This window comes from Pelophylax lessonae (assembly GCF_965119305.1).
Source record: "Pelophylax lessonae genome assembly, chromosome: 7".
Lineage (NCBI taxonomy): Eukaryota > Metazoa > Chordata > Amphibia > Anura > Ranidae > Pelophylax > Pelophylax lessonae.
In genome coordinates this window covers 263,497,803-263,524,301 of record NC_138774.1, presented here as the reverse complement: position 1 = coordinate 263,524,301, position 26,499 = coordinate 263,497,803, and the positions used below count along the sequence as shown (strand labels likewise).

The following is a 26,499-nucleotide window of genomic DNA, read 5'->3' as shown; positions in this document are numbered from 1 at the left end:
GCAGTATTTTAAATGGGCTCCCCAGCTACCTCTCTATTGTCATTGATGTTACCATAAAGTATGGTTATATCATGGCCGGGTAGCAGAGGGGTTGCCAGTATAGTCATTACATCACTAGAGACCAGAGCTCTGGACAGAAGTTGTCAGGTAAGAGGGGCATCAGTGCAGGAAATTAATTTTCCAGCTACCTATTCCGTCCTCAGTGGCTCACCTGTCTTTTTTAGCATTTCAGTCTCAGAGCCCTTAGTCTAAATCCCAAGCCATCCCGCTCCTTCCACTGGCCTAGCAGGCAAGTGCTGAAAGAGGTGGTGTAGTAGTCCGTTAAAAAAACAAAAATTTGTGCAGCAATAAAAATAAACTGTCAAAATTTTTATATTATAACCTATTTGTTAGTACTCCTTCACACACACACACACACACACACAGATTTTATATGTTATAATTGCCTTAACAGTATCCAATGGAGCCCCTTTAACTCCCAGTCCCCATAGCAGCCCACATGTGTTGCACCACTGGTTCTAATGCCTCATTTCCACTGAGTGGTATGGTTCGGTACAGTTCAGTACGGTTTGGAGCGGTACACCTTGATCAGGCTTGCGTTTCCACCGCCAACAGTATCTCCGCTCAACAGTACCCCAACAGTGTAGCTCCACCCTGTTGGTACGGTACTATTGTGCTTGGTACCTCAACGAAAGGGTCCCGAAAAAGTGGTACGGTACAGTTCGTAATTAGGGTACCATTCACAACTTTTGACAATGGAAATGGCAAAAATTGTGTACCGTACCAAACCGAACCGTACCGCTCAGTGGAAACGAGGCATAAGTGATCTCCCTTGCAAAACAGATTTCACTATAGCCCACCGTCTTTTCATTATTTTATGAAGTTTATTTTATACAGTAGACATGGAATTTGTTGTTTTCTCTGTTTATGCAAAGAAGAAGTGTTGAAAGGGCAATCTATTGTCAAAATGTGTGTGCCAAAATCTAGCAATCTGTTTAGCTGGGCAATGGTGAATTTGCTGCTCTGTATGTTTGTTGTACCGGCATGTAAAATGCAGAAAAAATCTGCTATATGCATTTTGTTTTTTTTTAAGTCTATGCGCTCTTTGTTATGGTTATGAAATATCCAACCAAATCAAGGTAAACATTCACTCAAAATCAAATGGCTGTCTAACCCATTAAAGTGCTTATGCATAAAAGTAAACCAAATGCATGACATATATAAATTAACCGACATATGTGCATAAATAAAACCCATCAAAATAATAAATGGCAATATTACCCATTAAAGTGCTAATGCTTAAAAAAAATTAACTGGATGATTCAAAAACCAATAAGTCCTTATCAGAAACTATGACGGGTGATTGCAGGTATAATGGACAACAATCGCTCCCCCCCCCCCACCTTTTTGTCCGTAAGGCGAACCGCAATATTCCTCCTAGCACATAAATGTTCCAAACCAGTGTCTAGATTGTCTGGTAGCCTTTGTTTCTTGGTAGCCTTTGTTTCTTAACTTTTGAGTCTAAAGCCTCGTACACACGCGTCGATAATTGGCCGTGAATTTTCGGCCAACGTCCGATCGGCTGATTTTCGGCTTGTAAGTATGATGCTTCCGACAACCGACTCCGACTTTTCGGCCAAAAACAATCTGGTGTGCAGGCTATAAAATTTTGTTGGCCATCAACACAACGGCCGATTTTCCGTCAGTCAGTACAGATTTTGGCAGACAAAAATCAGATGAGCAAGTCTGGGCATGCTCAGAGAAGAAAAAACACAAAGAAAGCAAACCAACACATGACATCACTTCCGAAGTAAATTTTTGTTGGCCGAGAAAATTCGTGTGCAGTCTAGGCACATTCCAACCAACAAAACACCACTCTGGACAAAAGACGGACGATCGGTCGGCCGATAATCGTTGAGTGTGTACGAGGCATAATGCAACGATTATCGGCCGACCGATCGTCCGACTTTTGTCCAGATGGTGTTTTGTTGGTTGGAATGTGCCTAGACTGCACACTAATTTTCTCGGCCAACAAAAATCTACTTCAGAAGGGATGTCATGTGCTGGTTTACTTTCCGTGTGTTTTTTCTTCTCTGAGCATGCCCAGTCTTGCTCATCAGATTTTTGTCTGCCGAAATCTGTACTGACTGATGGAAAATCGGCCGTTGACGGCCAACAAAAATGTTATAGCCTGCACAGCAGATTTTTTTCGGCCGAAAAGTCGGATTCGGTTGTCGGAAGCATCATACTAACAAGCCGAAAATCGGCCGATCGGACGTTGCCCGAAAATTCACGGCCAATTATCGACGCGTGTGTACGGGGCTTAAGTCCTTCAGAACCAGATTTCTGAATACTGTTAATGAGTGAAACCCTACCCGGAGGATTAAAAAGAGACGCAGTGGTTAAATTGGAATAGGTCACATCAGAAGTTATTAACCTATTACTTTTAACTGGGTTGCTCATGATGTATTGTTTGTTAAGTGAACACTATAACATAATGGCCATCTTCCGTATTTGTATATTAGCAAGAAAAAAAACCCCAAAAAAAGTTTGATTGTAAAGTCCAGTGAGAGAAAAGTACACAGTTGTATAATCAAATTCACAGATTTATTTAAACATTTAGGAACAAAGTATGTGTGCTATGCAAACATAGCCAAATAATTCCCCGTTAAAAACAACATGTGGGTATATTACCAGACACAAAGCACTATGACCCTAGGGTCCTCTAGTGCCGACACGTTTCGCATGTCACTTCCTCAGGGCTATGGAGACCACATAGTACTTGTAATAGCCAAACTTTTTTGGGGGGGTTTCTTTCTGATGTATCATTTGACATGGAGTTTCCTAATGTACTTATGTACGTCAATAAAGGTTTGGAACCTATTCAAATTTCTATGGGGAACCCCATGGCCATCTTCCGTATTTGTATATTAGAAAGAAAAAAAATGGGTAAAACACCCAAAAAAAGTTTGGATTGTAAAGGTCAGTGAGAGAAACGTACACAGTTGTATAATAAAATTCACAGATTTATTTAAACATTTAGGAACAACGTATGTGTGCTATGCAAACTTAGCCAAATAGTTCCCCGTTAAAAACAACATGTGGGTATATTACCAGACACAAAGCACTATGCTATGTCACTAACTATCCCAGTGGTTGTTACACTCCTACATGCCTTCCCCTCTAGTACCCCTTTTGGTTCCATGTATCTTTTTTGCCCCCCCCCCCCCCTCTGGGGTCCATCTGAAAACCCTAATAAAAATTACTATAAACACCTTGCCCATTGTCATAGGCAAGAGGGTGGTTCTTAATCACCCTATCTTCACCCCAATCTCTCAAAGGTTTGAACCTATTCTAAGTTGGAACTGGATAATCCTGCCTAGGTAAAGGCCACATTATCAAAGGGAGGGGGGCCTCTGGGAGTAGAATATCCTCTCCTTGGGGTGGATGGATGGTCAGAAGTTCCCTGATCGATATTGGCGATCATCTCTTGGCACCATGTTTTCGGCCATCAATAAGTATAGATAAGCATAATCCAAATAACGGGGGGGGGGGGGGGCTCTCGTGCAAGATGTGATATTTCCTGCTCAGAAACTATTGAAATCTTATGTTTCATTTGGCCTTAACATGGAGTGGGACATCAACTGTTTCAAAGATAACAGTTAGGGTCGGTTCACATAAAGTATATTCCTATATTTTACTGTTGGGTCTTTACATGGAATAAGTCATTCTCGGAAAGTTTGACTTTTGACCATTAGATGGCATTGGTCCAATATGGTGGACATGTCCCAGCTGCATCTGTAGAGTAAAGTGGGAGGTCAGCGCAGTCAAGGTGTTGATTCGTTTTTTGCTTTTTCTTTCTCTGAAGACACCCCTATATTCACTCAATAAACTATTTCTTCACGTTTGGAGTCCATTACACATGCAGTCACACTTCATAGTTTGCGATAAGGCCTTATTGTTGAATGTATCATCCAGTACATTTTTTATGCATTAGCACTTTAACGGGTATTATTGCCATTTATTGATTTTGATTAATTTTATTTATGCACATGTTGATTAATATATATATATATATATATATATATATATATATATATATATATATATATATATATATATATATATATATATATATATATATATATATATATATATATATATATATATATATATATATATATATATATATATATATATATACATACATACATATATCTATCAAATGCATTTGGTTTACTTTTATGCACAAGCACTTGAATGGGTTACACAACCATTTGATTTTGAGTGAATTTTTACCTTGATTTGGTCGGATATACCATAAAAAACATTGCTACGCATGCATTATATTTTAGGTACACATCAGCACTGGTATACTGTACATACTGTTTAACTTAGTTCACACAAGGTCTCAAAGCGAAGCTCCACCCAAAATAGGAAGCTCCGCTTGCTTGCTTCCCCCTCCTCTGTTGCCACATTTGGCACCTTTCAGGGGGAGCGGGTACCCCTGTTTTTGACAATTACACATCCTCACTTCTGGGTGACCTGGCCACGGTGAGGTCCCCCAGAAGCTCGGCTCCCCTCCTCCTTCTCCAGCTGCCGGGCCAGTCAAAGCGCAGAGCAGTAGGGAACCGGCTGTGAAGCCGCAAAGCTTCTCTGCCGGTTTCCCTTACAAGGAATGGTGGCGGCAGCACCCAAAAAACCGACATTGGGGTGCCGACATTGCGGGATCCATGGAAGGGTAAGTGTCCTGATATTAAAAGTCAGCAGCCACAGTATTTATAGCTGCTGACCTAATTTTTTATAGTAACTAGCGCTGCACTCTTTTTGTTCTCATAAAGGGGACATAATTGCTTTTACCTCTCTGTAAGGTTTACACAAAATGGTTTTTAATTAACAAAACTAAAATTTGCTAAAGAGCTGAAGATCTGAATGTGCGGAATGTTATGAACGATGTGACTATCCACAAATGTCCCATATAAAGAAAAAAAAGAAGAGCAGAAAATGAGTATATAGAGAGAAGGTCCCTAATTTTGCCTGTAGCAGACAGGGGAAAAACTACAGGGGAAAAACTGTCTAACTGGCTTCAGTCTGGCATTACAGGACCAGGTTGTGAAGCATTTAAATTAGTGATCGATCGATATCGTTTTTTCGTTGCCGATACCAATATTTTGGCCATTGCATATCAGTATCAGCCTATATGGGCTGATATTTTTGTACTTTTAAAAAAAAATATTTATTTTATGTTTTTATCACTTGACAGGTATTCTTGTGGAGGGATCTGGGGTCTAAAAGACCCCAAACCCCTCCTCTGCACTTAAAAACATTCAAAACGCCAAGTTTGGCTGTTTTGAATGCGGTCCTTTTTTTTAATCTGGTGCCAGTTTTTTCTGGAGCCATGTTTTCACATGGAGACTCGATCAGATGGTGACCTCTGAGATCGTATGCCGGATTGAGCGGTATCACCCGGGTGTCACTTACGGCAAGTGGGTAAGAGATACCGATCTGCCAGCAGATCTGCTAATGTGGAATTGCTTATATCTTTAATTTGTACATATGTGAGTGGCATATTCAACAACATTTGTAAACGGAATTATGCTATGTGACATCATTTTACCCTTACATGAGCAATATTTGGAATATCGGCCAGTTCTGGGGCAGATACAGATATATTGGCAAAAGTCAATATCGGCCCTCGATATACTGGCCTTGCCGATAATCGGTCCATCCCTAATTTAAATGCCACTGGTAATGAAGGGGTTACTGTGGTGATATGTAGCAATCTGTATCAATAATATTTCACCATGAATACAAAACTATATTAAAGAAACCTGTTAATGTAGAGTTCTTTTTATTAGAAATACCGGTAAATCCAGATGGATGTTAACGAAAGTGTTCATTTATCTTAAACAAATACTTGAGCATTGCTCATGCTGTCTCTTTATGGGTATATGAAATCTGTCCTTTTTGATGTCCATGTAGACCGGGTTAAAAATATTAGAAAAATAATAGAAAAAAAAAACCCATATCAGACTCTGTTAAAATCATGTCAGTCGGCACGAGCCCAAAATATGATTGTGTCCACTTAATGATGAGATGTTGTGCGACAGCTGCACTTATTAGATTAATGAGAATGAACTAGAGTCCTACAAGTCATATCCTCGGCACGCCAACTAGACAAGCATTACAAAAAGATAGAAGTAACTGCTTCATAGTCATGCTGTGAAGCCTCTACCTTTGGCCAGTCCTCATATTGGTGATTAGTCCTATAAACTAATGCTAAATACACATTTTTTTTTTAAATAAATATTAAAGAGTTATTGTTACCACTGCAACTACAATATTTTCTCTAATGTGGGTTAGAAAATGAAAGCACTACCATTTTGTTGATTGTGAAATTTCCTTTACTAGTGGTTTGGATCTGAGATAAACTCTGGTATTGCAACTCCTCTATAGCAGTATAATAATTCACCTACTGTATGAGCACTATGTGCAAAAAGGTAAATCAGCGCAATTAAATATAAAGTGGTGTAGTGTTAAGACCCAAGAATTTGGGACACATACAGAAAATACAGCAGCTATATAGAGCCTCCTTAGCTAATGGGAGAAATGAACTATAGACAAATATGTATACAACGCTATAAAAACAAATAAAGTGACAATGTGCATCATATAAATCAATAAACTCACACAGTGCAATATATATTCCTCTTAAGTGCAATATATAATGTCCATGAAGTGCATTCAAAGTAAAGTGCATAAGAGTCCACTAAAATATAAATATAACCGTGGTTTAAAATTCAATAAAGTGCTTGATAGAGGTTTCCATATAAAAGTGCAAGTGACACTTGTGCACTTTACTTTGAATGCACTTTATGGACATTATATATTGCACCTAAGAGGAATATATATTGCACTGTAAGCGAGTTTATTTATTTATATGATGCACATTGTCACGTTTTTTGTTTTTATAGCGCTGTATACATATTTGTCTGTATGAGCACTATGCCATTAATAAATATATTATTAGAAACACAAACTCAAAAAGCAGCTGTTGTCCGTGACATATTGCCAGAGTAGAAAGCCTTCTCAGTTTAACCTGAATTGTATATAAATGTTCAGACAGACTCATCCTGTTTCTACCAGGGCTTCTAGGTATGGCTCTGTTTTCACATGACTCGATGCTTAATAATCTGTCATGCTCTTGCGTGTGGTCAACAGAAAAACTCATGTTTCTACCAGGGCTTCTAGATATGACTCTTTTCACATGACTCATGCTCAGCAATCTCTATCGTGCTCCTGTGTGTGGTCGAGACTGCAGTTGGTTGAGGCTTAAAGAGATGGTGAGGCTTATAACCTGGGAACAAATGGTCAGCATTAAGGACCATATATTCATTATATTCATTCCTGAAAAAAAAAAAAAAAAAAAAAAAAACTGTCAAAGGCTTGTATGGCAGAACCATTTTTAGTTGTCACAGAAACTTCCCAGGATGAATCTGTGAAGCCACGGCTACATCACTAGTTCCCCACTTAACCAGGAAGTGGAAAAACAGTAATTCTGGTGGCAAAATAAAGGAGAATGAAGAAACTTCTGAGCCAGTCCAAGATGGTGGAAGTAAATTTGAAAATAGGAATAGCTTCTGCTGGCAGACCTCTGTGTAAGACCAGCAAAACTGATGTGACGTATCAGCCACGAAATGCATCTTCTGGTGTAATAAATGCTTGCTCACTAAATACGATGACTCCAACCCCTCTACATTTACCACTCTAATCACAGGCGTCTCTACTATACAATCCTTTTACTTTTTTTTGCTACCACTAACGAGTTCCTCAGACCATTCTGATGTCCCCCACGAGGACCTTTGTTTGGGTTTCTCGAATGCAACAGCCCACTTCCTGTGTGGAGACAGGTATGCTCCACAAGCGTACCTGGAAAGTTGCATTTACCATTACATCAGATTATTCACAACCTTACTAAGGGTAAGTGCTTTTTATCCCGCTTTTCAGAACACCACAATACATCTAATAGCACTTACTATACAATAAGGGCCCTCCTGCCTCTCCTTATATTTTCATTTTTCTGGGGGATATCAGATATCTTCAAACTCATTTTTTTGAGGCCCTCTACACTGCAGACACTATATAGAAAATACGGGCGCAATTTAGTACAGGGATTTTGCCGGCAGAAAACGATGAAGTCTCAACACCTCCAGGAGTGTAGATCTCTTATTTCCTTATCCCACTGAGCTAAGTAGCTCCTCAATTCCACACCCACGTTACTACTGGACAATGTAGTATGTAGGGGCTGGCAGGAGAAATCACTGAGTATAGCAGGGTACATAGGAAGTCAACACTCCAAGAACTGAAGAGTTTGGTGATTTTTCTTTAAGATAACACAGGCAATGATAGAGGTATTTACTCTCCTATTTGCGGGGACATTAGTAATTTAGAGTTTAGTTTTTGTGACACAAAGTAGATCTGTGATAAAATAGTGCTAAAAAACAAATATCCCCTGAAGATATTTATTTCTTTAAAATAAATACTTGATACTACTACACTATGTTGGCCCCATTTGTTTGAGATACGAGGAGGCATTGGAGTATAAGGAAGCGATACCCTGGAAAGGAGGAATTATACTGACATCCCCCATACTTGACTGAGCAGAGATATAAGAGGAGAGAATAGATGATCTGGCTTTTCGATATACTAAAAAGCGCATTCCCTACAACATTAAGGTGAGCAGGTAGCACACCTGTAAGTGATGAGCACTGAAGAGCACTGTTTTTTCACAAGGTGAAAAGGTGGAAGAAAGTTTATTTTGACCCGCAGAAGAGGAAGCTTGAATATTGTTTTTGGACACTTAAGCACAATTACAAATTATTTGATTATTTATTTGTGATTAATCCCACAGAATTATTGTATGGCAGTAGGTGTTGGACATTTTATTAGTTGGCACGTTGCACTTTATTGATCACTCTTGTCACCTTTTATTTATATTACACATTTACCACAAGCACTTTATATTTATTCAAGGAATATATGTACATACGTATTGATTTATGATTATGACATCCCATTATTGAATATCCACATGACTTAGATTGAGTTTCATAATATTAATGAGTTTAATGAGTTTATTGAATTAAGAATCTATTAACATCTATTTATATATATTTTTTCTCATATAATTGAATATCTATAAGACACATATTTTACACTATTTTAATCAATTTATTTAGATACATTGATTGAAGATATTTGCACTTTTTTAGATATTTATACATATATTTAGACGATTAGACACTACATTACAATAAAAACCCTTGAAGCGCGGTACTCCCCCCCCCCCCCCCCCCCATTAAAAAACAAATACTTTTACAGAAAAGACAAAGCACCTTAAGGATATATCTTTTCAATTACTAGCCTTTCTTTTGATGGTGCCTCTGAAACTGTTCTTTTTACAAGTCAGAGGAACCACCTGCATCCTACAGTGCACTGATTGTGTGAACTAAAGGACTAGACATTCCCATGTAGTATGTGTCTTTACTCTGCCTTTCAGAAAGCTAATGTTTACATTGGCATTTTATAGGTGATCTGAGTTGGGTGCTTAAAAAAAAAAAAAAAAAAAAAGACCAGCCAGAGCAAGCTTATTTTTAACCTGGCACATTAGGCCATTGATCATCTGAGCAACTGTTTTTCCACTATCAATACAGGTCCATGTTTTATAACTTGACTAAAGATATTTCGTTTCATAAACTGAAAGTTGTAGCATTCCTCTTTAAAAATTTTTGATTGGTTTTCTAGAGCAGTGGTTCTCAATTCGTCCTCGGGACCCACTAACAGGCCAGATTTTAAGTATTACCTTGGGGGATGCAGACTAGAATACTGCAATCACTGAGCAGCAAATGAGATCACCTGTGATGTAATTTAGTTATCTTGCAAACCTGGCCTGTTGGTGGGTCCCGAGGACCGGAATTGAGAACCACTGTTCTAGAGCACCAGTCTTATCAGATGCACATTTGCAGTCTAAAAACTCCCATAGATGCACGTATCTTGGTGGAAACCTAATCAGTGTGTTAAAGTACATTGATATGCATTGGATTGTATGTTACTGCACATCTAAATAAATATCAATGGATGCTGGTGGGATATGTCTTTCTGGCAGCCCGGCAAATCCTGTCTAAGGTCTTGAAACCACCATCAATACCCTTCACAGACATCAAACAACACCTCCTAGGCACCATGTGGGTACTTCCTGAGGTGTATTATTTAATTTCTCATTACAAGCTGGGTTAGTGTAGCCCCCCCGATTCTTTTGTGAAGACTGAAAAATTGACCTCCATTCTTAATGACACTCAGGCTAAATACTTTGAAGTTTGAGGCTCATGGCTTAACTATCTCAATCATTTGAATCTTGACCACTTCCTCCTCTCCATTTGATTGGGGGAGATAATCAACATTGTGACTCACCCTTCCCTCACATCACCTCAACCCCCCATTCTCCTTCATTATTTCTTAAATATATCTACATGTATTCTTTTTTTTTTTTTAAATTATCTGGCCCATATGACTTGACTAATTACTTGGTTTTCAATTGCCTCCCTTCTATGCTGATTAATCTCCTACCAACCAACAGAAGGAGAATTGCTCTGGGCTTTTCACTCTTATATCTTCTCATTTTATTTCACATTGTTTTCTGTGGTTCAACCTTTTATACACCGACTCCATCATTTATATATTTTGCTAATATACCACTTACTATTATTATCTTCACTGCTTTAACATGCCACTATGTTTCTCTCCTTTTTTTTGTATTATATTGATTACCTTTTTTACACCTCATGTTATGTAATTAATTGACTTTTGTTATTCTTAAAAAAATATATATTAATAAAATATATTGCAAAACAAAATAGTTGAACCATGGATGCACTCTCCCTAAACACGTACAGGGAGATTTTCTAAAACTGGTGCACACAGAACCTTGTGCAGCTGTGCATAGTAACCAATTATCTCCTAGATTTATTGTCAAAGCTTAAAGAAAAACTCCAGCTTTTCCTCCCTAAAACAGATGCATTGTGCATGTAAATCAATCACAACCCCACTGTTGGTTTGTGTGTAACTTAACCGCTTTAAGACCGGAAGGATTTGCCCCCTTAATGACCAGGCCCTATTTTGCGATTCGGCACTGAATTATTTTAACAGACAATTGCACGGTCGTGCAACGCTGTACCCAAATAAAATTGGTGTCCTTTTTTTCCCTCACAAATAGAGCTTTCTTTTGGTGGTATTTGATCACCTGTGCGATTTTGATTTTTTGCGCTATAAACAAAAATAGAGCGACAATTTTGAAATTCTCAAAAAAAAAAAATTGAAAATCAAAATTTTACATTTTAGGCCAATTTGTTTTCTTTTACATATTTTTGGTAAAAAAAAGTGGCAATAAGTGTATTTTGATTGGTTTGCGCAAAAGTTATCATGTCTACTAACTACGGGTAAGATTTGTCATTTTGTCATTTTTAGAATAGAATTCCACTTGGCCAAATCCTGGGAGGGACAGGGAGTGGATCCTGATGGATGACAGACAGAGAAGGAAGTCCGCCCGGCGTGTGTGTTGGCCGTTGCACACAAGCGCTGGACCTCACGTCACTTCCAGGAACCTCGTACAGCACAAAGTCACAGGAAACAGTGAGCCATGGACAGGGCAGAGCAGAGCACGGACTGGCGGGGAACTCAAGCTTCTGGTTGCCGTGACTACATGTTTCGCGCGCATGCCGACTGCCGTGACTTGGCAAAGCACATGCGCGCGAAACATGTAGTCACGGCAACCAGAAGCTTGAGTTCCACGCCGGTCTGTGCTCTGCCCTGTCCATGGCTCACTCTTTCCTGTAATGTTGTGCTGTACGAGGTTCCCAGGAGGGGAGGTCCGGCACTTGTGTGCAACGGACGACACACGCCGGGCGGACTTCCTTCTCTGTCTCTTTCATCCATCGGGATCCACTCCCTGTCCTCCCAGGATTCGGCCAAGTGGCATTCCATTAGACCGAGCGGGACCCCCACAGCACCCTCACGAGATACCAAGGACCAATTGACCGGTGGTTGGTTTGTGGATTTTATGGATTACTTTCAATAAACTTTTCAATCGTCATTATGTACTGACTGTTCCTTATCCAGAGGTATTAGTCCCACAAAACATCGCTATGCGCCATTCCTCCTTCTAGTCCTTTGATTTTGTGAGGAAGGAACAGTGTCTGGAGGATTGTCGGCTTATTTAAGGGCCTATGGTTATGTGATCATACGCCTGATCTTGGTGGATTGCGGTGAGTTTTCTACCATGGGGAGAGGGGATCCACGAGGTGCGGTTCAGCTATTAGTTCAAATTGCCACATTTACCTTTTCTTTGGCCTCTGTCTCACCTGGTGTTTTTGGAATGTGTTAACATTATCCATATGGACTTTCCTCTGAGTACTCCTATCAGTGTCCCATTGTAATGTGTGATGTTTATAAATCAGCGCTGCTTAATGTTGGACATTTCTTCGAATGACAGCATTTCTTTTTGTATTATTATTAATTTATAGCAGCTGCTTTGTTGTTTTTATGACCTTTCTTTCTGTCATACAGCTTCAATATCCACAGTGCAGGGTAGAGATTTTTTGTAGAATTTCTGTAGAAGTTTCCATATTTATAAAATGAATCCAGCTTTTGTGCCTACTATTCTTATAGGAATTGTTCCTACAGGGAATGCGCATGTCAACGCTTTACTTAAAAATAGATGAATTTTTTTTATTATTTATTTTTTTAAGTCTCCTTTAAGGATGGCCTTGAGCTTCATGCGGTTTTAACTCCATATGTTATGCGCATTTAAAAACGCTAACAGCAGTAGGAAACCCAAAAACAGAAATTCACATTCTTATATTAGACACGGACTTAGCTGGTGTATGGTTGGATTCTGGAACGTACATTCCATAGTAAACCACACTTGGAAGAATATTCTGCGTATATTCTGTAGTCTGCATGCGCACATCACAGCTGCATAGTAAGAGGCATGATTTGCATGATCAATGACTCACTTGTTGTAATATGCATGTGTATGCGTGTGCTTCTTGAGAAGAGGAGATTAAGGGGGGTATGATCAACATGTATAAATACATAAGGGGTCCATATATGTCGCTTTTCCACTGCATGGAACCCGAACGGTTCGGCTCGCTTTTGTGCTTTTCCACTGCTGGTACCGCATGGTACGGTGTAGGAATGGTCCGGTATGGTACGGTACGGTGGCGCTTTTCCACTACATGGAATGGTTCGGTACGGTATGGCGGCGCTTTTCCACTACATGGAACGGTTCGGTACGGTATGGCGGCACTTTTCCACTACATGGAACGGTTCGGTACGGTATGGCGGCGCTTTTCCACTACATGGAACCGAACGGTACGGCTCGCTTAAACAGTACCACCTCAGTTGTGGTTCCAACAGGGCCGTACCGGTACCATATCCCACAATCCTTTGCATGCAGCCTTGACTGTTTGTCACTACTAGCCACTGATTGGTCAGAGAATCATTGTTATCCCACCCACTTACTTTAGTTCTACTTTAGTGGAAAAGCAAACCGTACCAAACCGTACCATGCTGTACCATGCAGTGGAAAACCAAACCAGGCCAAGCAGGGCGAAGCCGGTACTTGCAGTGGAAAAGTGCCAATAGTGAACTTGGTGTTGAGTTGTTCACTTTAACAACTTTAAGACCGGAAGGTTTTGCTCCCTTCCTGACCAGGCCCTATTATGTGATTCGGCACTTTTTTGATGTGATTATGTCCTTTTTTCCCCATAAATAGATTTTTCTTTTGGTGGTATTTGGTCACCTGTGCGATTTTTATTTTTTGTGCTATAAACAAAAAAAAAAAAAAAAGAGTGACAATTTTGAAAAAAAAAAAACAAACAATATTTTTCACATTCTGCTATATGACATTCTCAAAAAAAAATGTTAAAATCAAAATTTTTTAACATTTTAGGCCAATTTGTTTTCTGCTACATATTTTTGGTAAAATAAAAATCGCAATAATCGTATTTTGATTGGTTTGCGCAAAAGTTATCGCTTCTACAAACTACGGGAAAGATTTATGTCATTTTTATAGTTGTTTTTTTATTACTAGTAATGGCTGCGATCTGAGATTTTTTGCAGTGGACAGATTGGACCCCTGACATTTTTGACACTTTTGGGGGTACCACTGACATTACTACAGTAATCAGTGCAACAGTAATCAGTGCAAACATGCACTGTTACTGTAATAATGCCATTGGCAGGGAAGGGGTTAACCCTGTGGGTGATCAAGGGGTTAAATGTGAGCCTAGGGGAGTGATTCTAACTGTATGGGGGCGTGGCTTCTGAAATGACCATAGAGACATGTGATCCTATATAGAAGGATCACATGGGCTCTATGATCATTTCAGGGAGAAGACCGGTGTAACGCGAGAATTACCTACCCCGTGAGAAAAACCTACCCTCGTCACTTCCGGCCAGAAACAGCTGAGCAGCGCAGCAGTGCGCATGCTCAGAGCCCCGGATACCTAATGGAAGAACTGAGGAGCTTACTAGTGCGCATGCGCACTAGTATGAAACGATCACGGTGTACCGTGGAAAAAAACCTACCGACGCGGCGGTTACATAAAACAGCTGTGCAGAAATACAAGTCATCTCCGCTCCTGTGCCTGTCACTTCCCTGCTCTCGGCAAGTAAATATAAAAGCGGCTCTCGGCTCCGTGATTTATGTTTTCATACACCCGCCGCCGATTTTATATTTACTATCCGAGATCAGGGAAGTGACAGGCACAGGAGCGGAGATGACTCGTATTTCAGCACAGCTGTTTTAATGTAACCGCTGCATTACATACAGTGCCGAGCCCGGAAGTGACGAGGGGTAGGTTTTTCTCACGGGTAGGTAATTCTCACGGAACAACGGTCGGCTGTGTTTACAACAGCCGACCATTCTTCTCTCTCAGCGGGGAACGATCGTGGGTGTCAGGCGGCAATCGGGTGTCGGCGGCTTCCCCGCTTCCGGGTGGGGGCGTGTGCTCGCCCCCTAGCCCCCTAACCCCCTGTAGGTTTACGTCGGTTTGCGCAGGAGAGCCACAGTAAAAAGGCGGCAGGTGGTCAGGAAGTGATTAAAGTCAACACGGAGGACAAGGGGGCACTCTTTACGTCTAGCAGAAAACAGATTTCGTCTCCAAACATGGAAAGATTTCTTCACCATAAGAGCTTTGAAAATGTGGAATATACTCCCTCCATAGGTGATTCTTGGCCAGCTCACTAGATTGCTTTAAAAAAAAGGCCTGGATTCTTTCCTGGGTGAACTTAATATAAATGGGTACTAATATTTATAGGTAAAGTTTTTTCCCCCTGCTGTAGCAAATTGGATCATGCTTTGCTGGGGTTTTTTCGCCTTCCTCTGGATCAACTGCGGGTATAGGATTGTGTATATGGGATTGTATGGTTGGGTTTTCATTACTGTTTTTTGTTTTTTATTGGTTGAGCTAGCTGGACTTGTGTCTTTTTTCAACCTGACTAATGGCTCGTACACACGCACAGATTGTCGGCCGAACGATCGGCCGTCTTTTGTCCAGTGTTGTTGCGTTGGTTGAAATGTGCTCTAGACTGCACACAAATTTTGTCGGCCAACAACAACCAACTGCAGAAGCGATGTCATGTTCTGGTCTACTTTTTGTGTGTTTTTTCTTCTGAGCATGCCCAATCTTGCTCATCTGACTTGTCGGCCGAAATCTGTACTGACTGACGAACAATCGGCCGTTCTGGTGACGGCCAACAAAAATTATATAGCATGCACACCAGATTTTGTTCGGCCGAAAAGTCGCAGTCGGTTGTCGGAAGCATCATACTAACAAGCCGACAATCGGCCGATCGGACGTTGGCCGAAAATTTACAGCCAACAATCGGTGCGTGTGTACGGGGCTTAACTATGTAACTATGCTAACCTTTTTTTTTCTACATTTGGTTGACACATCCTGATTCCAGGTGTAAATGTGGGTTTCACATATCCAATTGGATGGAATTATGTTATAGACATATGATTTTCTGTATATTGGCTTTGTTTAGGTAACTCGTGTTCCGATGACTTGCCTTGCTTATGCCATATATGTCTTTTTTATTTGACAATGTTCTTTTTTCTGCAATGGCCACTAATTGCCTATCCAGTTATTGTTTTTGGCTTAAACATACTAAATCTGAGGGAAACAAATGAATCATTTTGTAATGGCAATAAGGCACTTCAGCATGGAGCTTACCATTATTTAATTACCCCAGAAAAGTTCATTCTGCCCCACAGGGAGCAATTATTTAACAGTAAGCCATGAACTCCTCTCGGAGAACATAAGAGCACATGTATTGTGTAGGGCTTTGTGTTGTCAAGGCAGCATTGTCGCCTGGTTGTCCTTTGGTTGCATGTTATGCAGTGGTAGCATGCAGACATTCGTCCATCACTTGTGCTAATCCCTCTCATAAATATGGATGTGATTTTACTAATGAGCATCAGTCTTGTCAAGCATCTCTTCCTGTCACCGATCCCACACATATTGTAGGCCAGTGTGGTATCTGCCAATATAGAGTTTCCCTTAAATCTGTCTACTATGTAGGTTCATGATCTAAGTAATTATTGTCACCCCTTTCCTTGAAACTCCACATTTCAGTTAGTACAAAGGTAGCATTGTAACTGTTAATTCATGGCAAGGTTGGATAAACAGTTGTTATTCTTTAAGGCCGTACACACGATACGAAAATTGGAAGTAAAATTTCGTCCGACGAACCATCTGCCAATTTTCGTATTGTTAGTATAGTGCTTTTGACAGCCGATTACAAATTTCCGGAGGACAAAATCTGGATATGCAGGCTATAAAATTGTTATCGTACATGTCTGATTTTTGTTTAATTAGTACAGTTTTCGTCCGAAAAAAAATCGTAAGAGCAAGACTAGGCATGCTCAGAAACAATCCAACACATGACATCACCTCTGAAGTTGAATTTAGTCGTACGAAAATTTTCGTATGAAAGTAATCTTTTCACTTTCGATACGAGACTAGCATGCAACAAAAATCAGACAAAAGATTAATTCGATAATCTGATCGTGTGTACGAGGCTTAATAAGGATGAAAGATTACTAAAGTGGGGTACACACTATAAGAAAATCGGGCAAACGATTGTCCGATTTTCCTCGTTGTTTCACAGCAAATCGGAACCGATGAAAGAATTTTCGTACAAAAATTTGTAGGTAAATTCTCGTACGGCAAAGGCTTTTTTTGTTGTTTATTGTTTCTGATCATGGCGCAGTCTCTTTTCTGATTTTTCTTGTACGAAAACGTTACACATTAAACAAAAGTCGTTTGTTTTTTCCCGTCTGAGAAAAATTTTGGAGTTTGTCCCTTCAAGAATTTTCGTACGAAAATTCTGAATTGTCTGTAGAAAGTTCTGTATACACTATACGAAAAATTTTTCGATGATTTTCTTATAGTGTGTACGAGACTTTAACCACTTGCCGACCGCCTTCCACATATACACTGCGGCAGGCTGGCTCAGCTGTGTGAATCGGCATACATGTACGCCGATCTGCGGGAGTGCTCCTGGGGGCGAGCACGCACCGCCGCCGTGCGCTCTCGCCCCCACTAGGCAGCGGGGATGCCAATGCACGGGACCGGCGGCACCGATTGCCTCCGGCCATCCGCGATTGCTCCCCGCTGAGAGAGAAGGGCGGTCAACTGTTGTAAACACAGCCGACCGTTCTTCTCTGAAATGATCACAGAGCGCCTGTGATCCTTCTATATAGGATCACAGGTCTCTGTTAATTTCACAAGTCCCTCCCCCACACAGTTAGAAAACACTTCCCTAGGCTCACACTAACCCTTTGATCACCCCTAGGTTAACCCCTTCCCTGCCAGTGTCATTATTACAGTAGCAGTGCATATTTTTAGCACTGATTACTGTAGTAATGTCACTGGGCCCCACAAAAGTTTCTAAAATGTCAATTAGGGGTCTGATCTGTCCTCCGCAATATCGCAGTCCCGCTAAAAATCGCAGATCGCCGCCATTACTAGTAAAAAATAAATTAAAAATGACAAATCATCCCCCTATTTTGTAACTTTTGCACAAACCAATCAAAATACGCTTATTGCAATTTTTTTTTTTTTACCAAAAATATGTAGCCGAATACAAATTGGCCTAAAAGGATGAAAAGAAAAAATAGATTTTTACATTTTTTTTTTTGGGAATGTTATATAGCAGAAAGTAAAAAATATATTTTTTTTTTCCAGAATTGTCGCTCTTTTTTTGTTTATAGCGCAAAAAATTATAAATCGCAGAGGTGATCAAATCCCACCAAAAGAAAACTCTATTTGTGGGAAAAAAAGGACATCAATTTTATTTAGGTACAGCGTTGCACGACTGCGCATATGTTCGTTAAAGTAACGCAGAGTCGAATCACAAAAAATGGCCTGGTTATTAAGGGGGCAAATCCTTCCGGTCCAGAAGTGGTTAACTCAAAAGCAAACATTTGCAGTTTACCAATTCTTAAATGTGATGGCTGCATTCATTTTCTTTTAGGCTTCCTTTATTTTCAATACTTCTGTCCAAAGGAGTCTGTTGCTCCTTCATCCAGATTGGGGGCACTCTATAATGGAAGTGTGTTACTGGCCAGATCATCAGGTGAAAGCAGATGGAAAAGAAAAAAAAAACATAAAATAAAAAAATAAATGAATGCAGCCCCCACATCTAAGAATTGGTAAGCTGCAAAAGGTTACATTTTTGGTTTCGGGTTTAATACTGCTCTAATATCTATTTATATGCTGCGCATTTTAATTATCGACCAATGTTTTTTCATTGCCGATTTTGATACTGATATTTTGGCCATTGCATATCGGTATCAGCCGATATGGGCCAATAATTTTGTACATTTAAAAATAAAATTGAATTTCTTTACTTGACAGGTACTCTTGTGGAGGGATCTGGGGGTATAAAAGACCCCAAACCCCTCCTCTGCACTTAAAAGCATTCAAAACGCCAAGTTTGGCTGTTTTGAATACTGTCATATTTTTTAATCTGGCGCCAGTACCCAGAACTTCCGGAAGTGATGTCATGACATCCCTTTCGGGTTTTTGCATGGAGACCCCATCAGAGCTGAATGGCTTTGATCGGGTCTTCGGCGGCCGTGCAGGTAGGATGCCTGGGTCTCCCGGTGGGACGGGAGACCCGGGAGAGCCGTGGAAGGCGGCGGGAGGGGGCGTCCTCTCCCACTCCTTGTAATGACAGCTGGGCGGCTTTTCAGTGTTTGTCCAAAGTGTTTGTGTAGTGGCAAAGTAACTTTAAGAGCCCATTCACACTAGCACGACTTGTGAGGTGACTTGTGTAGCCCCAGGTCGCTTGACATAATAAAAGCAATGTTAATCAATCAGTGCCGTCTTAATTGACACTACTGAAGTCGCTCCGACTTCAGAAAAGGGTCCTGTACTACTTTGAGGCGACCTGTGATCCGACTGTCCCATATACTTCAATGGGAGTCACCTCCTTATCTTATTTGAAGCGACTTGTTATCAGACTTTCCAGGAAGAAGAAAGAGATTAGCCAGGCATTCCCCACAGACAAAGTCGCCTGTCTCTTCAAAGTAGTGCACAAGTCTCTTCCCAAGTCTCTTCCCAAGTCTCTTCCCAAGTCTCTTCCCAAGTCTCTTCCCAAGTCTCTTCCCAAGTCTCTTCACAAGTCTCTAAACAAGTCTCTAAACAAGTCTCTAAACAAGTCTCTAAACAAGTCTCTAAACAAGTCTCTAAACAAGTCTCTAAACAAGTCTCTAAACAAGTCTCTAAACAAGTCTCTAAACAAGTCTCTTCAAGTCACGGGGCGACTTTCTGGTCGTGGTAGTGTGAACCGGCTCTAATAATAAAATATAAACTTATAAGAATTGCCATTTACAAAGTTTACTATTAAACTGGCAATAAACGCGGGAAACGTTCAGTTCCGTTTATTTTGAAATTGCAAAGCAAACTAGGACATAAAATGGTGGATTAATCAACTACAAGAAGATGGAATCATAACTGCCCAGCAGAAAAATCTCAATTGTGCACTTTAATGTAGCGGATACAATGGGGAGTTCATAAATGGCTCTGCAGTGCATTGCACCACACTTTATGCACTACCAGGTACGGCACACTTTTTTGTGAGAGAATGTGCCCTTTGAGTGTTCCAGTCTGTAAACATGGGGGCATTTTTCAGCATAGATCACCCAAGGCAATCATAGAGGGAAAAAGTAAGAGGAGCCAAAAGGACAGGAAAAAGTTGGCAGTCGTGATAAGAAAAGGAGATATATAAGGTAACTGACGAAATAAAGAGCACACGGAAAATTTGTTACATTTAAGAATCGCACGAAAGGTTAATTTGAGCTTTAGGCATTTATTTTGGTGAAATAAAATTGAATTTCCTCCTGTCTGTAATGTTAACCTCATTTATTCTGTTGATAAGAAGCATTGCTTACCTTGATATAAAGGTAACATTATTTACTTCTATCGTTTTCGTAACTTTACGAGCTCTCTGAATTTTTAACAAGATTTTCAGTCCACTGAGCATAAGATCTAATACAAGTTAGAACTTCAAAGCATTGTTCTCTGTGTGAGAATAGCACGTTTATTTTACGCAAGGTGCTACAGAACCAGCTTCATACCCCCTTCTTTTTCCATAATGCTTTTTTTATTCTTTTATACACTTTTATACACAATAAGACAGATCTGTAACAATACTTCCATGAGTAATCTCTAAAGTGGATCATATGACTGCCTTTCTTTGGCTATTTAAAGGGCATGTATATTGTTGGAAAAGAGTATTATGAAGTGATGGTCAAAACTTTACACAGCGTTTTATACAATAGCATACAACATTGTGTGTTTAATGATCTTTTCTGTATTGCAGTGGGAACACCTTATTACATGTCCCCGGAGAGAATTCATGAAAATGGCTATAATTTCAAGTCAGATATTTGGTCCTTGGGCTGCCTTTTGTATGAGGTGAGTATTCAAGTACATGCAGAAAAGAACTAACCTCGTGCTTTTTTTTTTTTTTTTTTTTTTTTTAGTTTTAAGGAAACTGTTTAAAGGGGTTTCCACTTTCAGCAAGAAAAGATGGAGAATCTCCAGAATTAAAAAATAATGTCCAACAGCAGGCACTGTGTTGGCCGTCTTTACCACCAAAGATCGACAGTTGGTGTGAAGCAGTCCACAGCTCTAGAGTATATCATATAACAAAATATTGCGAGTTGGAGATATTGCCAAATGAGATAATTTGAATAGATTTGTTCTTTTCTTTTATAAGAGCTGGTAAACCTTTAAAAAGGAAAAAAGTCCCACTTAGGAACAAACCACAAGATACCCAGAATAGCCTCTTCTGCATGCTCCCTTGATTATCTTCATACTTTCTCACTAAGTGCTCTATTTACGCTATAGGTTCAAAAAAGTTTGGGGACACCTGACCATCACACCTCTGAGCTTGTTGGACATTCTAAATCCATGGCCATGAATATGGAGTCCTCACAACCATTGTAGCTAAAGCATCAGAATAATGCAGGCTGCTATTGTTAGGCCTGCCAAAGACCCCAACCGCTCTTCCGGTTTTGCTGACCAGTAGTCTTGTTATCCCAATATCAGGTGGAGGAGCGGATAGGGTCCTGCAGCCGAAATATCGGGACCCCAAATGAAAGTGCAACCAGCAAACTTAATGAACAACTAATAAGAAAATGACTCACGGTTTGGAGTAGGTCAGGAGCCAGACCCCAAGGGAGCGAAGTCCAGAAGAGTAGTCAAAAGCAAGCGAAGTTCGATAGATAATATGAAAGAGAATCCGCGCACAAGATGAAATATAAAAGTCCAAAAACGGGTGGCAGCCAGCAATTTCTGATAAAGACGACTCAGATCAAGTAAAAAAATGTTATGGGTTTGCGGCGCTCAGGTAATAGTCTTTATGAAGTGATAGGGACAGTCCAATCTGCTTACCAGATGAGAGGATAAAATAGACCTGTCGGTAAGTAGAGCAGGTGTAGGATCTCATTATTCCAGCTTGGCTAACTACTCCAGCTTGGCTCGATCAGATCAATGTAGATGGCAGGAAATATGCAAATAAACAAGAAAACATCTCATGGTGCAGTATATCCTAACTAATAAATTAGGAGCAAGAACCCGCCACCAAGAGCTAAAAAAGCTCCTCAATGAATGATTGAGCCGGTACAGTCCAAAGGGGTGATCCGAAGAGAGGTAAAGAGGGAGCCAAGATGGATAGCCAGAGCCAGTACAGCCCAAGGGGGTGATCCGAAGAGAGGTCAAGGTAAGCCAAGGTCAGCAATGAGACAAGAACATACACAGCAGACAAACAGGAAGCAAAACCTATACTAAGGCACCAGTAGGAAGTGGAAGAGGGTATTTATGGGTAGTAGGATTAGGTAACTGACAACAGCTGGCCACTGGGTGGAGCAAGCGTCAAATACCAAAAGGTAGCTGATAAGAATCTTGCTCAGAATAGGAACCATCCCGTGGCTCAGGCAGCAGGGAAACGACCCAGAACACAAGACGACACCAGATTGAATCCCGGCCAAGGCGTGACAGTTATAAGGAGTGGCAACTCATTATTAATGCCTATGGATTTTGAATGGTATGGCCAAAAAGCTTATATAAATGTGATGGTCAGTTGCCCACAAACGTTGACCTTATAATGCTTTGCAAGAGAGCATAGGTTTTGGGAATTAAAGTGTTATTAAACCTATTCACCATATCTGGTCTCTAAACCTATTCACCATATCTGGTCTCCCACAGTACACACAACATGGAAATGCAATAGTTTTAGTAAATATCTGCTAAATAAGTTTTCTCATCAGCAGTTAAAGCAGTCGTGTGACTTCTATTAGTGTCTGTTTAAAGAATGTAGGTGGAGTTTTCATTCTCCTCTGACTGTCCTACGAAGCTGCAGGACCCCCACCCTCTGTCTGGACAGTGCTAATTGGCCCTGTGCTGTGCTGATCACTATCCCAAGAAAAAATAAAACTCTCAAGCAATACACACCAAACTGAGCATGTGCAGCTTGTGCCCTAGACTCTGTTCTATCAGAAAATGGATTGGGTACAGTGGAAAAGGGAAGGATCAGAGAAGACAGGATCAAACAGTATTTTTACACAATGCAGAGCATTAACCTCTTAGGTTCCACAGTGAGTATTACGGGCATGCTTTACTGCATAGACAGACTGATTTTACTGTTGTGGGTTTAGTAACACTTTAACTACTATGCCCAATGCAGAAATATAAAATAGTAAAGATTAGAACTAGGGCCACGTAACTCCAAGTAAATGGTCCTGCTTTACTACTCATTCTCACAATGCAAGTCTGCACAGTGAATACATGTGTATTTAAAATAAAATAAAAAATTGCATAGTTCAGTGAAATTGTATGTGCATTCGGTTTGTGTAAACTAACCAGCTGATGTGAGAATGGGGCAAAATCGAAGGTTCTTACACTATTTTCTCTTTTTCAATTATCAATTCAATTTTAAAATGTGTATAAACCATTATGCTTAAATGAATGTCTTACCTTTGTCCTAACACTAGTGTTTTTTTGCTAATCTCTATCTTTGTTCTGCTACAATAACTAAAAAATCATTAGGTAAAGTTCTCTTTAAATGAGAAGTTTAGGGAATTTAAGATTTATACTCACCTAGGTGGATGAAGCATTTGTCCCCACTGTCTCTAAGACTGAGAACAAGCGATCAAAGACTGCTGGTCCCTCTGTTCTCAGTGGTTCGTGAGCAGAGAGCTGGTGACTGTGAGTCACTGCTGTCTCCTCTACCCCCCCCCCCCCGATTACTGGAGCGCTGAGCTGTGAAGAGGGCAGGAGCAGCTGACTCAAGCTCTCAGCGGCTCACTGAGAGGCTACCCTGCCCCCCCTGATTACTGGAGCGCTGAGCTGTGAACAGCTGGCTCAGGCTCTCAGCGGCTCACTGAGAGGCTACCCCCCTCCCCGATTACTGGAGCACTGAGCTGTGAAGAGGGCAGGAGCAGCTGGCTCAGGCTTTCAGCGGCTCACTGAGAGGCTACCCCCCCTCCCCGATTACTGGAGCGCTGAGCTGTGAAGAGGGCAGGAGCAGCTGACTCAAGCTCTCAGCGGCTCACTGAGAGGCTACCCCCCTCCCCGATTACTGGAGCGCTGAGCTGTGAAGAGGGCAGGAGCAGCTGACTCAGGCTTTCAGCGGCTCACTGAGAGGCTACCCCCCTCCCCGATTACTGGAGCGCTGAGCTGTGAAGAGGGCAGGAGCAGCTGACTCAAGCTCTCAGCGGCTCACTGAGAGGCTACCCCCCTCCCTGATTACTGGAGCGCTGAGCTGTGAAGAGGGCAGGAGAAGCTGGCTCAGGCTCTCAGCGGCTCACTGAGAGGCTGAGCCAGATGCCAGTCTAGGCTTCTGGGTGGATCCCAATCATATGGTTGCTATTTTTCTTTAGCCTGGACTGGCTCTGTGACATCAGCCGACAGTGGGCTTCAGTCCACTCTCTGCTGAAAACGGGTCACTGGAGTAAAAAACGCACTGCACTCCTGTGATCCACAGGACAAATACAGCCAAATGAGCTTTGGCTGTACTTGTCTTTTAAACAGAGACAAAGCTGCCTCTATGGAGTGACAGCATTGTGCACTCCTGAGGATGACTAGTGGACATATGGACAGATTCAGCATCAAGCAGATCACATGATTGGATAGCCTCTACACTGCCCATCACATCATCACTAAGTATTGATGTGCATGTGCAAGAACTATACATTTTAATTGATAAGGGACCTTAACGTAGTACTTTTTTTGTGAAAATCAGTATTAACAAATTCAGCTCAAAATAATAAATCTTTCCATTAAAAAGTCTTGCCACATTAGATGTCCACCCAGTTATATTATGGGCAAGCGTGGACCAGCCAACAGCAGAATTATATATGTTTCTAATATCATGGAGCACTTTTACATGCACATCACAGCCACGTGTCCCTGCGCATAGCCTCCCTGAACGCAAACACCTTACTCTCTTCACACCCCTCTGGTCCCCAGCTTTAGAACTATATGTCCCATGATTTATAAATTGTGTGTGCACAAGCCACTTTACACACACAAAAACAATTAAAATTAAAACACTGAAAAAGAACATGAATTAGACTCAAATCAAAGTTCTACTTGTCTATGGACGGCTTAATGCAAACATATTATTCCCACAGACTCTAGACCTTCTTAAGCCCCATACACACGCACAGATTGTTGGCCGACCGATCGGCCGTCTTTTGTCCAGTGTTGTTTGTTGGTTGAAATGTGCTCTAGACTTGCACTGGACTTTTGTTGGCCAACAAAAACCAACTTCAGAAGTGATGTCATGTGCTGGTTTACTTTCCGTGTGTTCTTCCTTCTCTGAGCATGCCCAGTCTTGCTCATCTGATTTTTGTCTGCCGAAATCTGTACTGACTGAGGAACAATCGGCCGTTCTGTTGTTGGCCAACAAAAATTTTATAGCATGCACACCAGATTTTTTTCGGCCGAAAATTCGCAGTTGGTTGTCGGAGGCATCATACTAACAAGCTGAAAATCGGCCGATCGGACGTTGGCCGACAATTTACGGCCAACAATCTGTGCGTGTGTACGGGGCTTTAGTGAGCAGAAAATAAAAGTCTGGATTGGCTAAAGTTTTTGTTTTCTATGGCATTTTATATTTTCTTGTATATCTGATTGCAATAAGAGCTACAGACACCAAGATCGCCAGATAAGTTGAAACATTTTGAGAATTTGATGTATACTCTGCTACATATACAGAATATTTTGTCGCTGGGACACAAACTTACCACTTTTTCCTTTCCATAAGTAAGGACTCTCATATAACATAAAGCCCAACCGTACCGAATGGTGGAAGCTGATTAGGTAATTAACACTCCAGAATGGAAAAGGAGGAGGAAAAATGACCCTCTTGCTAGACTTTAAGGTCTATTTGCTTTCAGGCTGTTCACTAGCTCCCCACATTTAGCCAGACTGCCGGACAAATTCAAGTCACAAATAGTCTGGCTTACATTTCCTTTGATATATCTGAACGTGATGACCTAAACCTCAGCAAGAAAGCCTCATAAATTCTGACTTAAATAAGCAACAATTTGGAGTAGAGCAGAGAGACTTAAGGCATTTTGCGTTTATGCCGAATAAGTGTTCGTGATGCAGGCTTTGGACTAGATTTTGACATTTTGATTAGAACAATTACAGCTGAATGTCCAGATACCCTTTCATAAATGGACCCACCACTCAGGCGGCTGGTTTAGGGAAATTGGGAATTGCTGTGTTTTTTGCGTAAATTGCCCGTCTTGTTAAGACCGATAAAGGCATTGCTTGCAGCAAGACAGGAGAAAACTTATTTTTATCTTCTCTGATTTATCTATATGACAGACTCCCCCAAATCGTAGAGAACATGTCA

The 26,499-nt window shown here is 40.8% G+C and overlaps 1 protein-coding gene across 3 annotated transcripts in view; it reads left to right on the top strand.

Annotated features, from left to right (window-relative positions):
• NEK6 (NIMA related kinase 6) overlaps positions 1–26,499 on the top strand; it is a 404,599-nt gene that overhangs the window by 313,663 nt on the left and 64,437 nt on the right. For all 3 annotated transcript variants that reach the window (XM_082263334.1, XM_082263332.1, XM_082263333.1), the window contains one exon: positions 20,953–21,047. In XM_082263334.1, the coding sequence (XP_082119460.1) occupies positions 20,953–21,047 (95 nt within the window). The remainder of the gene's footprint in view (positions 1–20,952; positions 21,048–26,499) is intronic.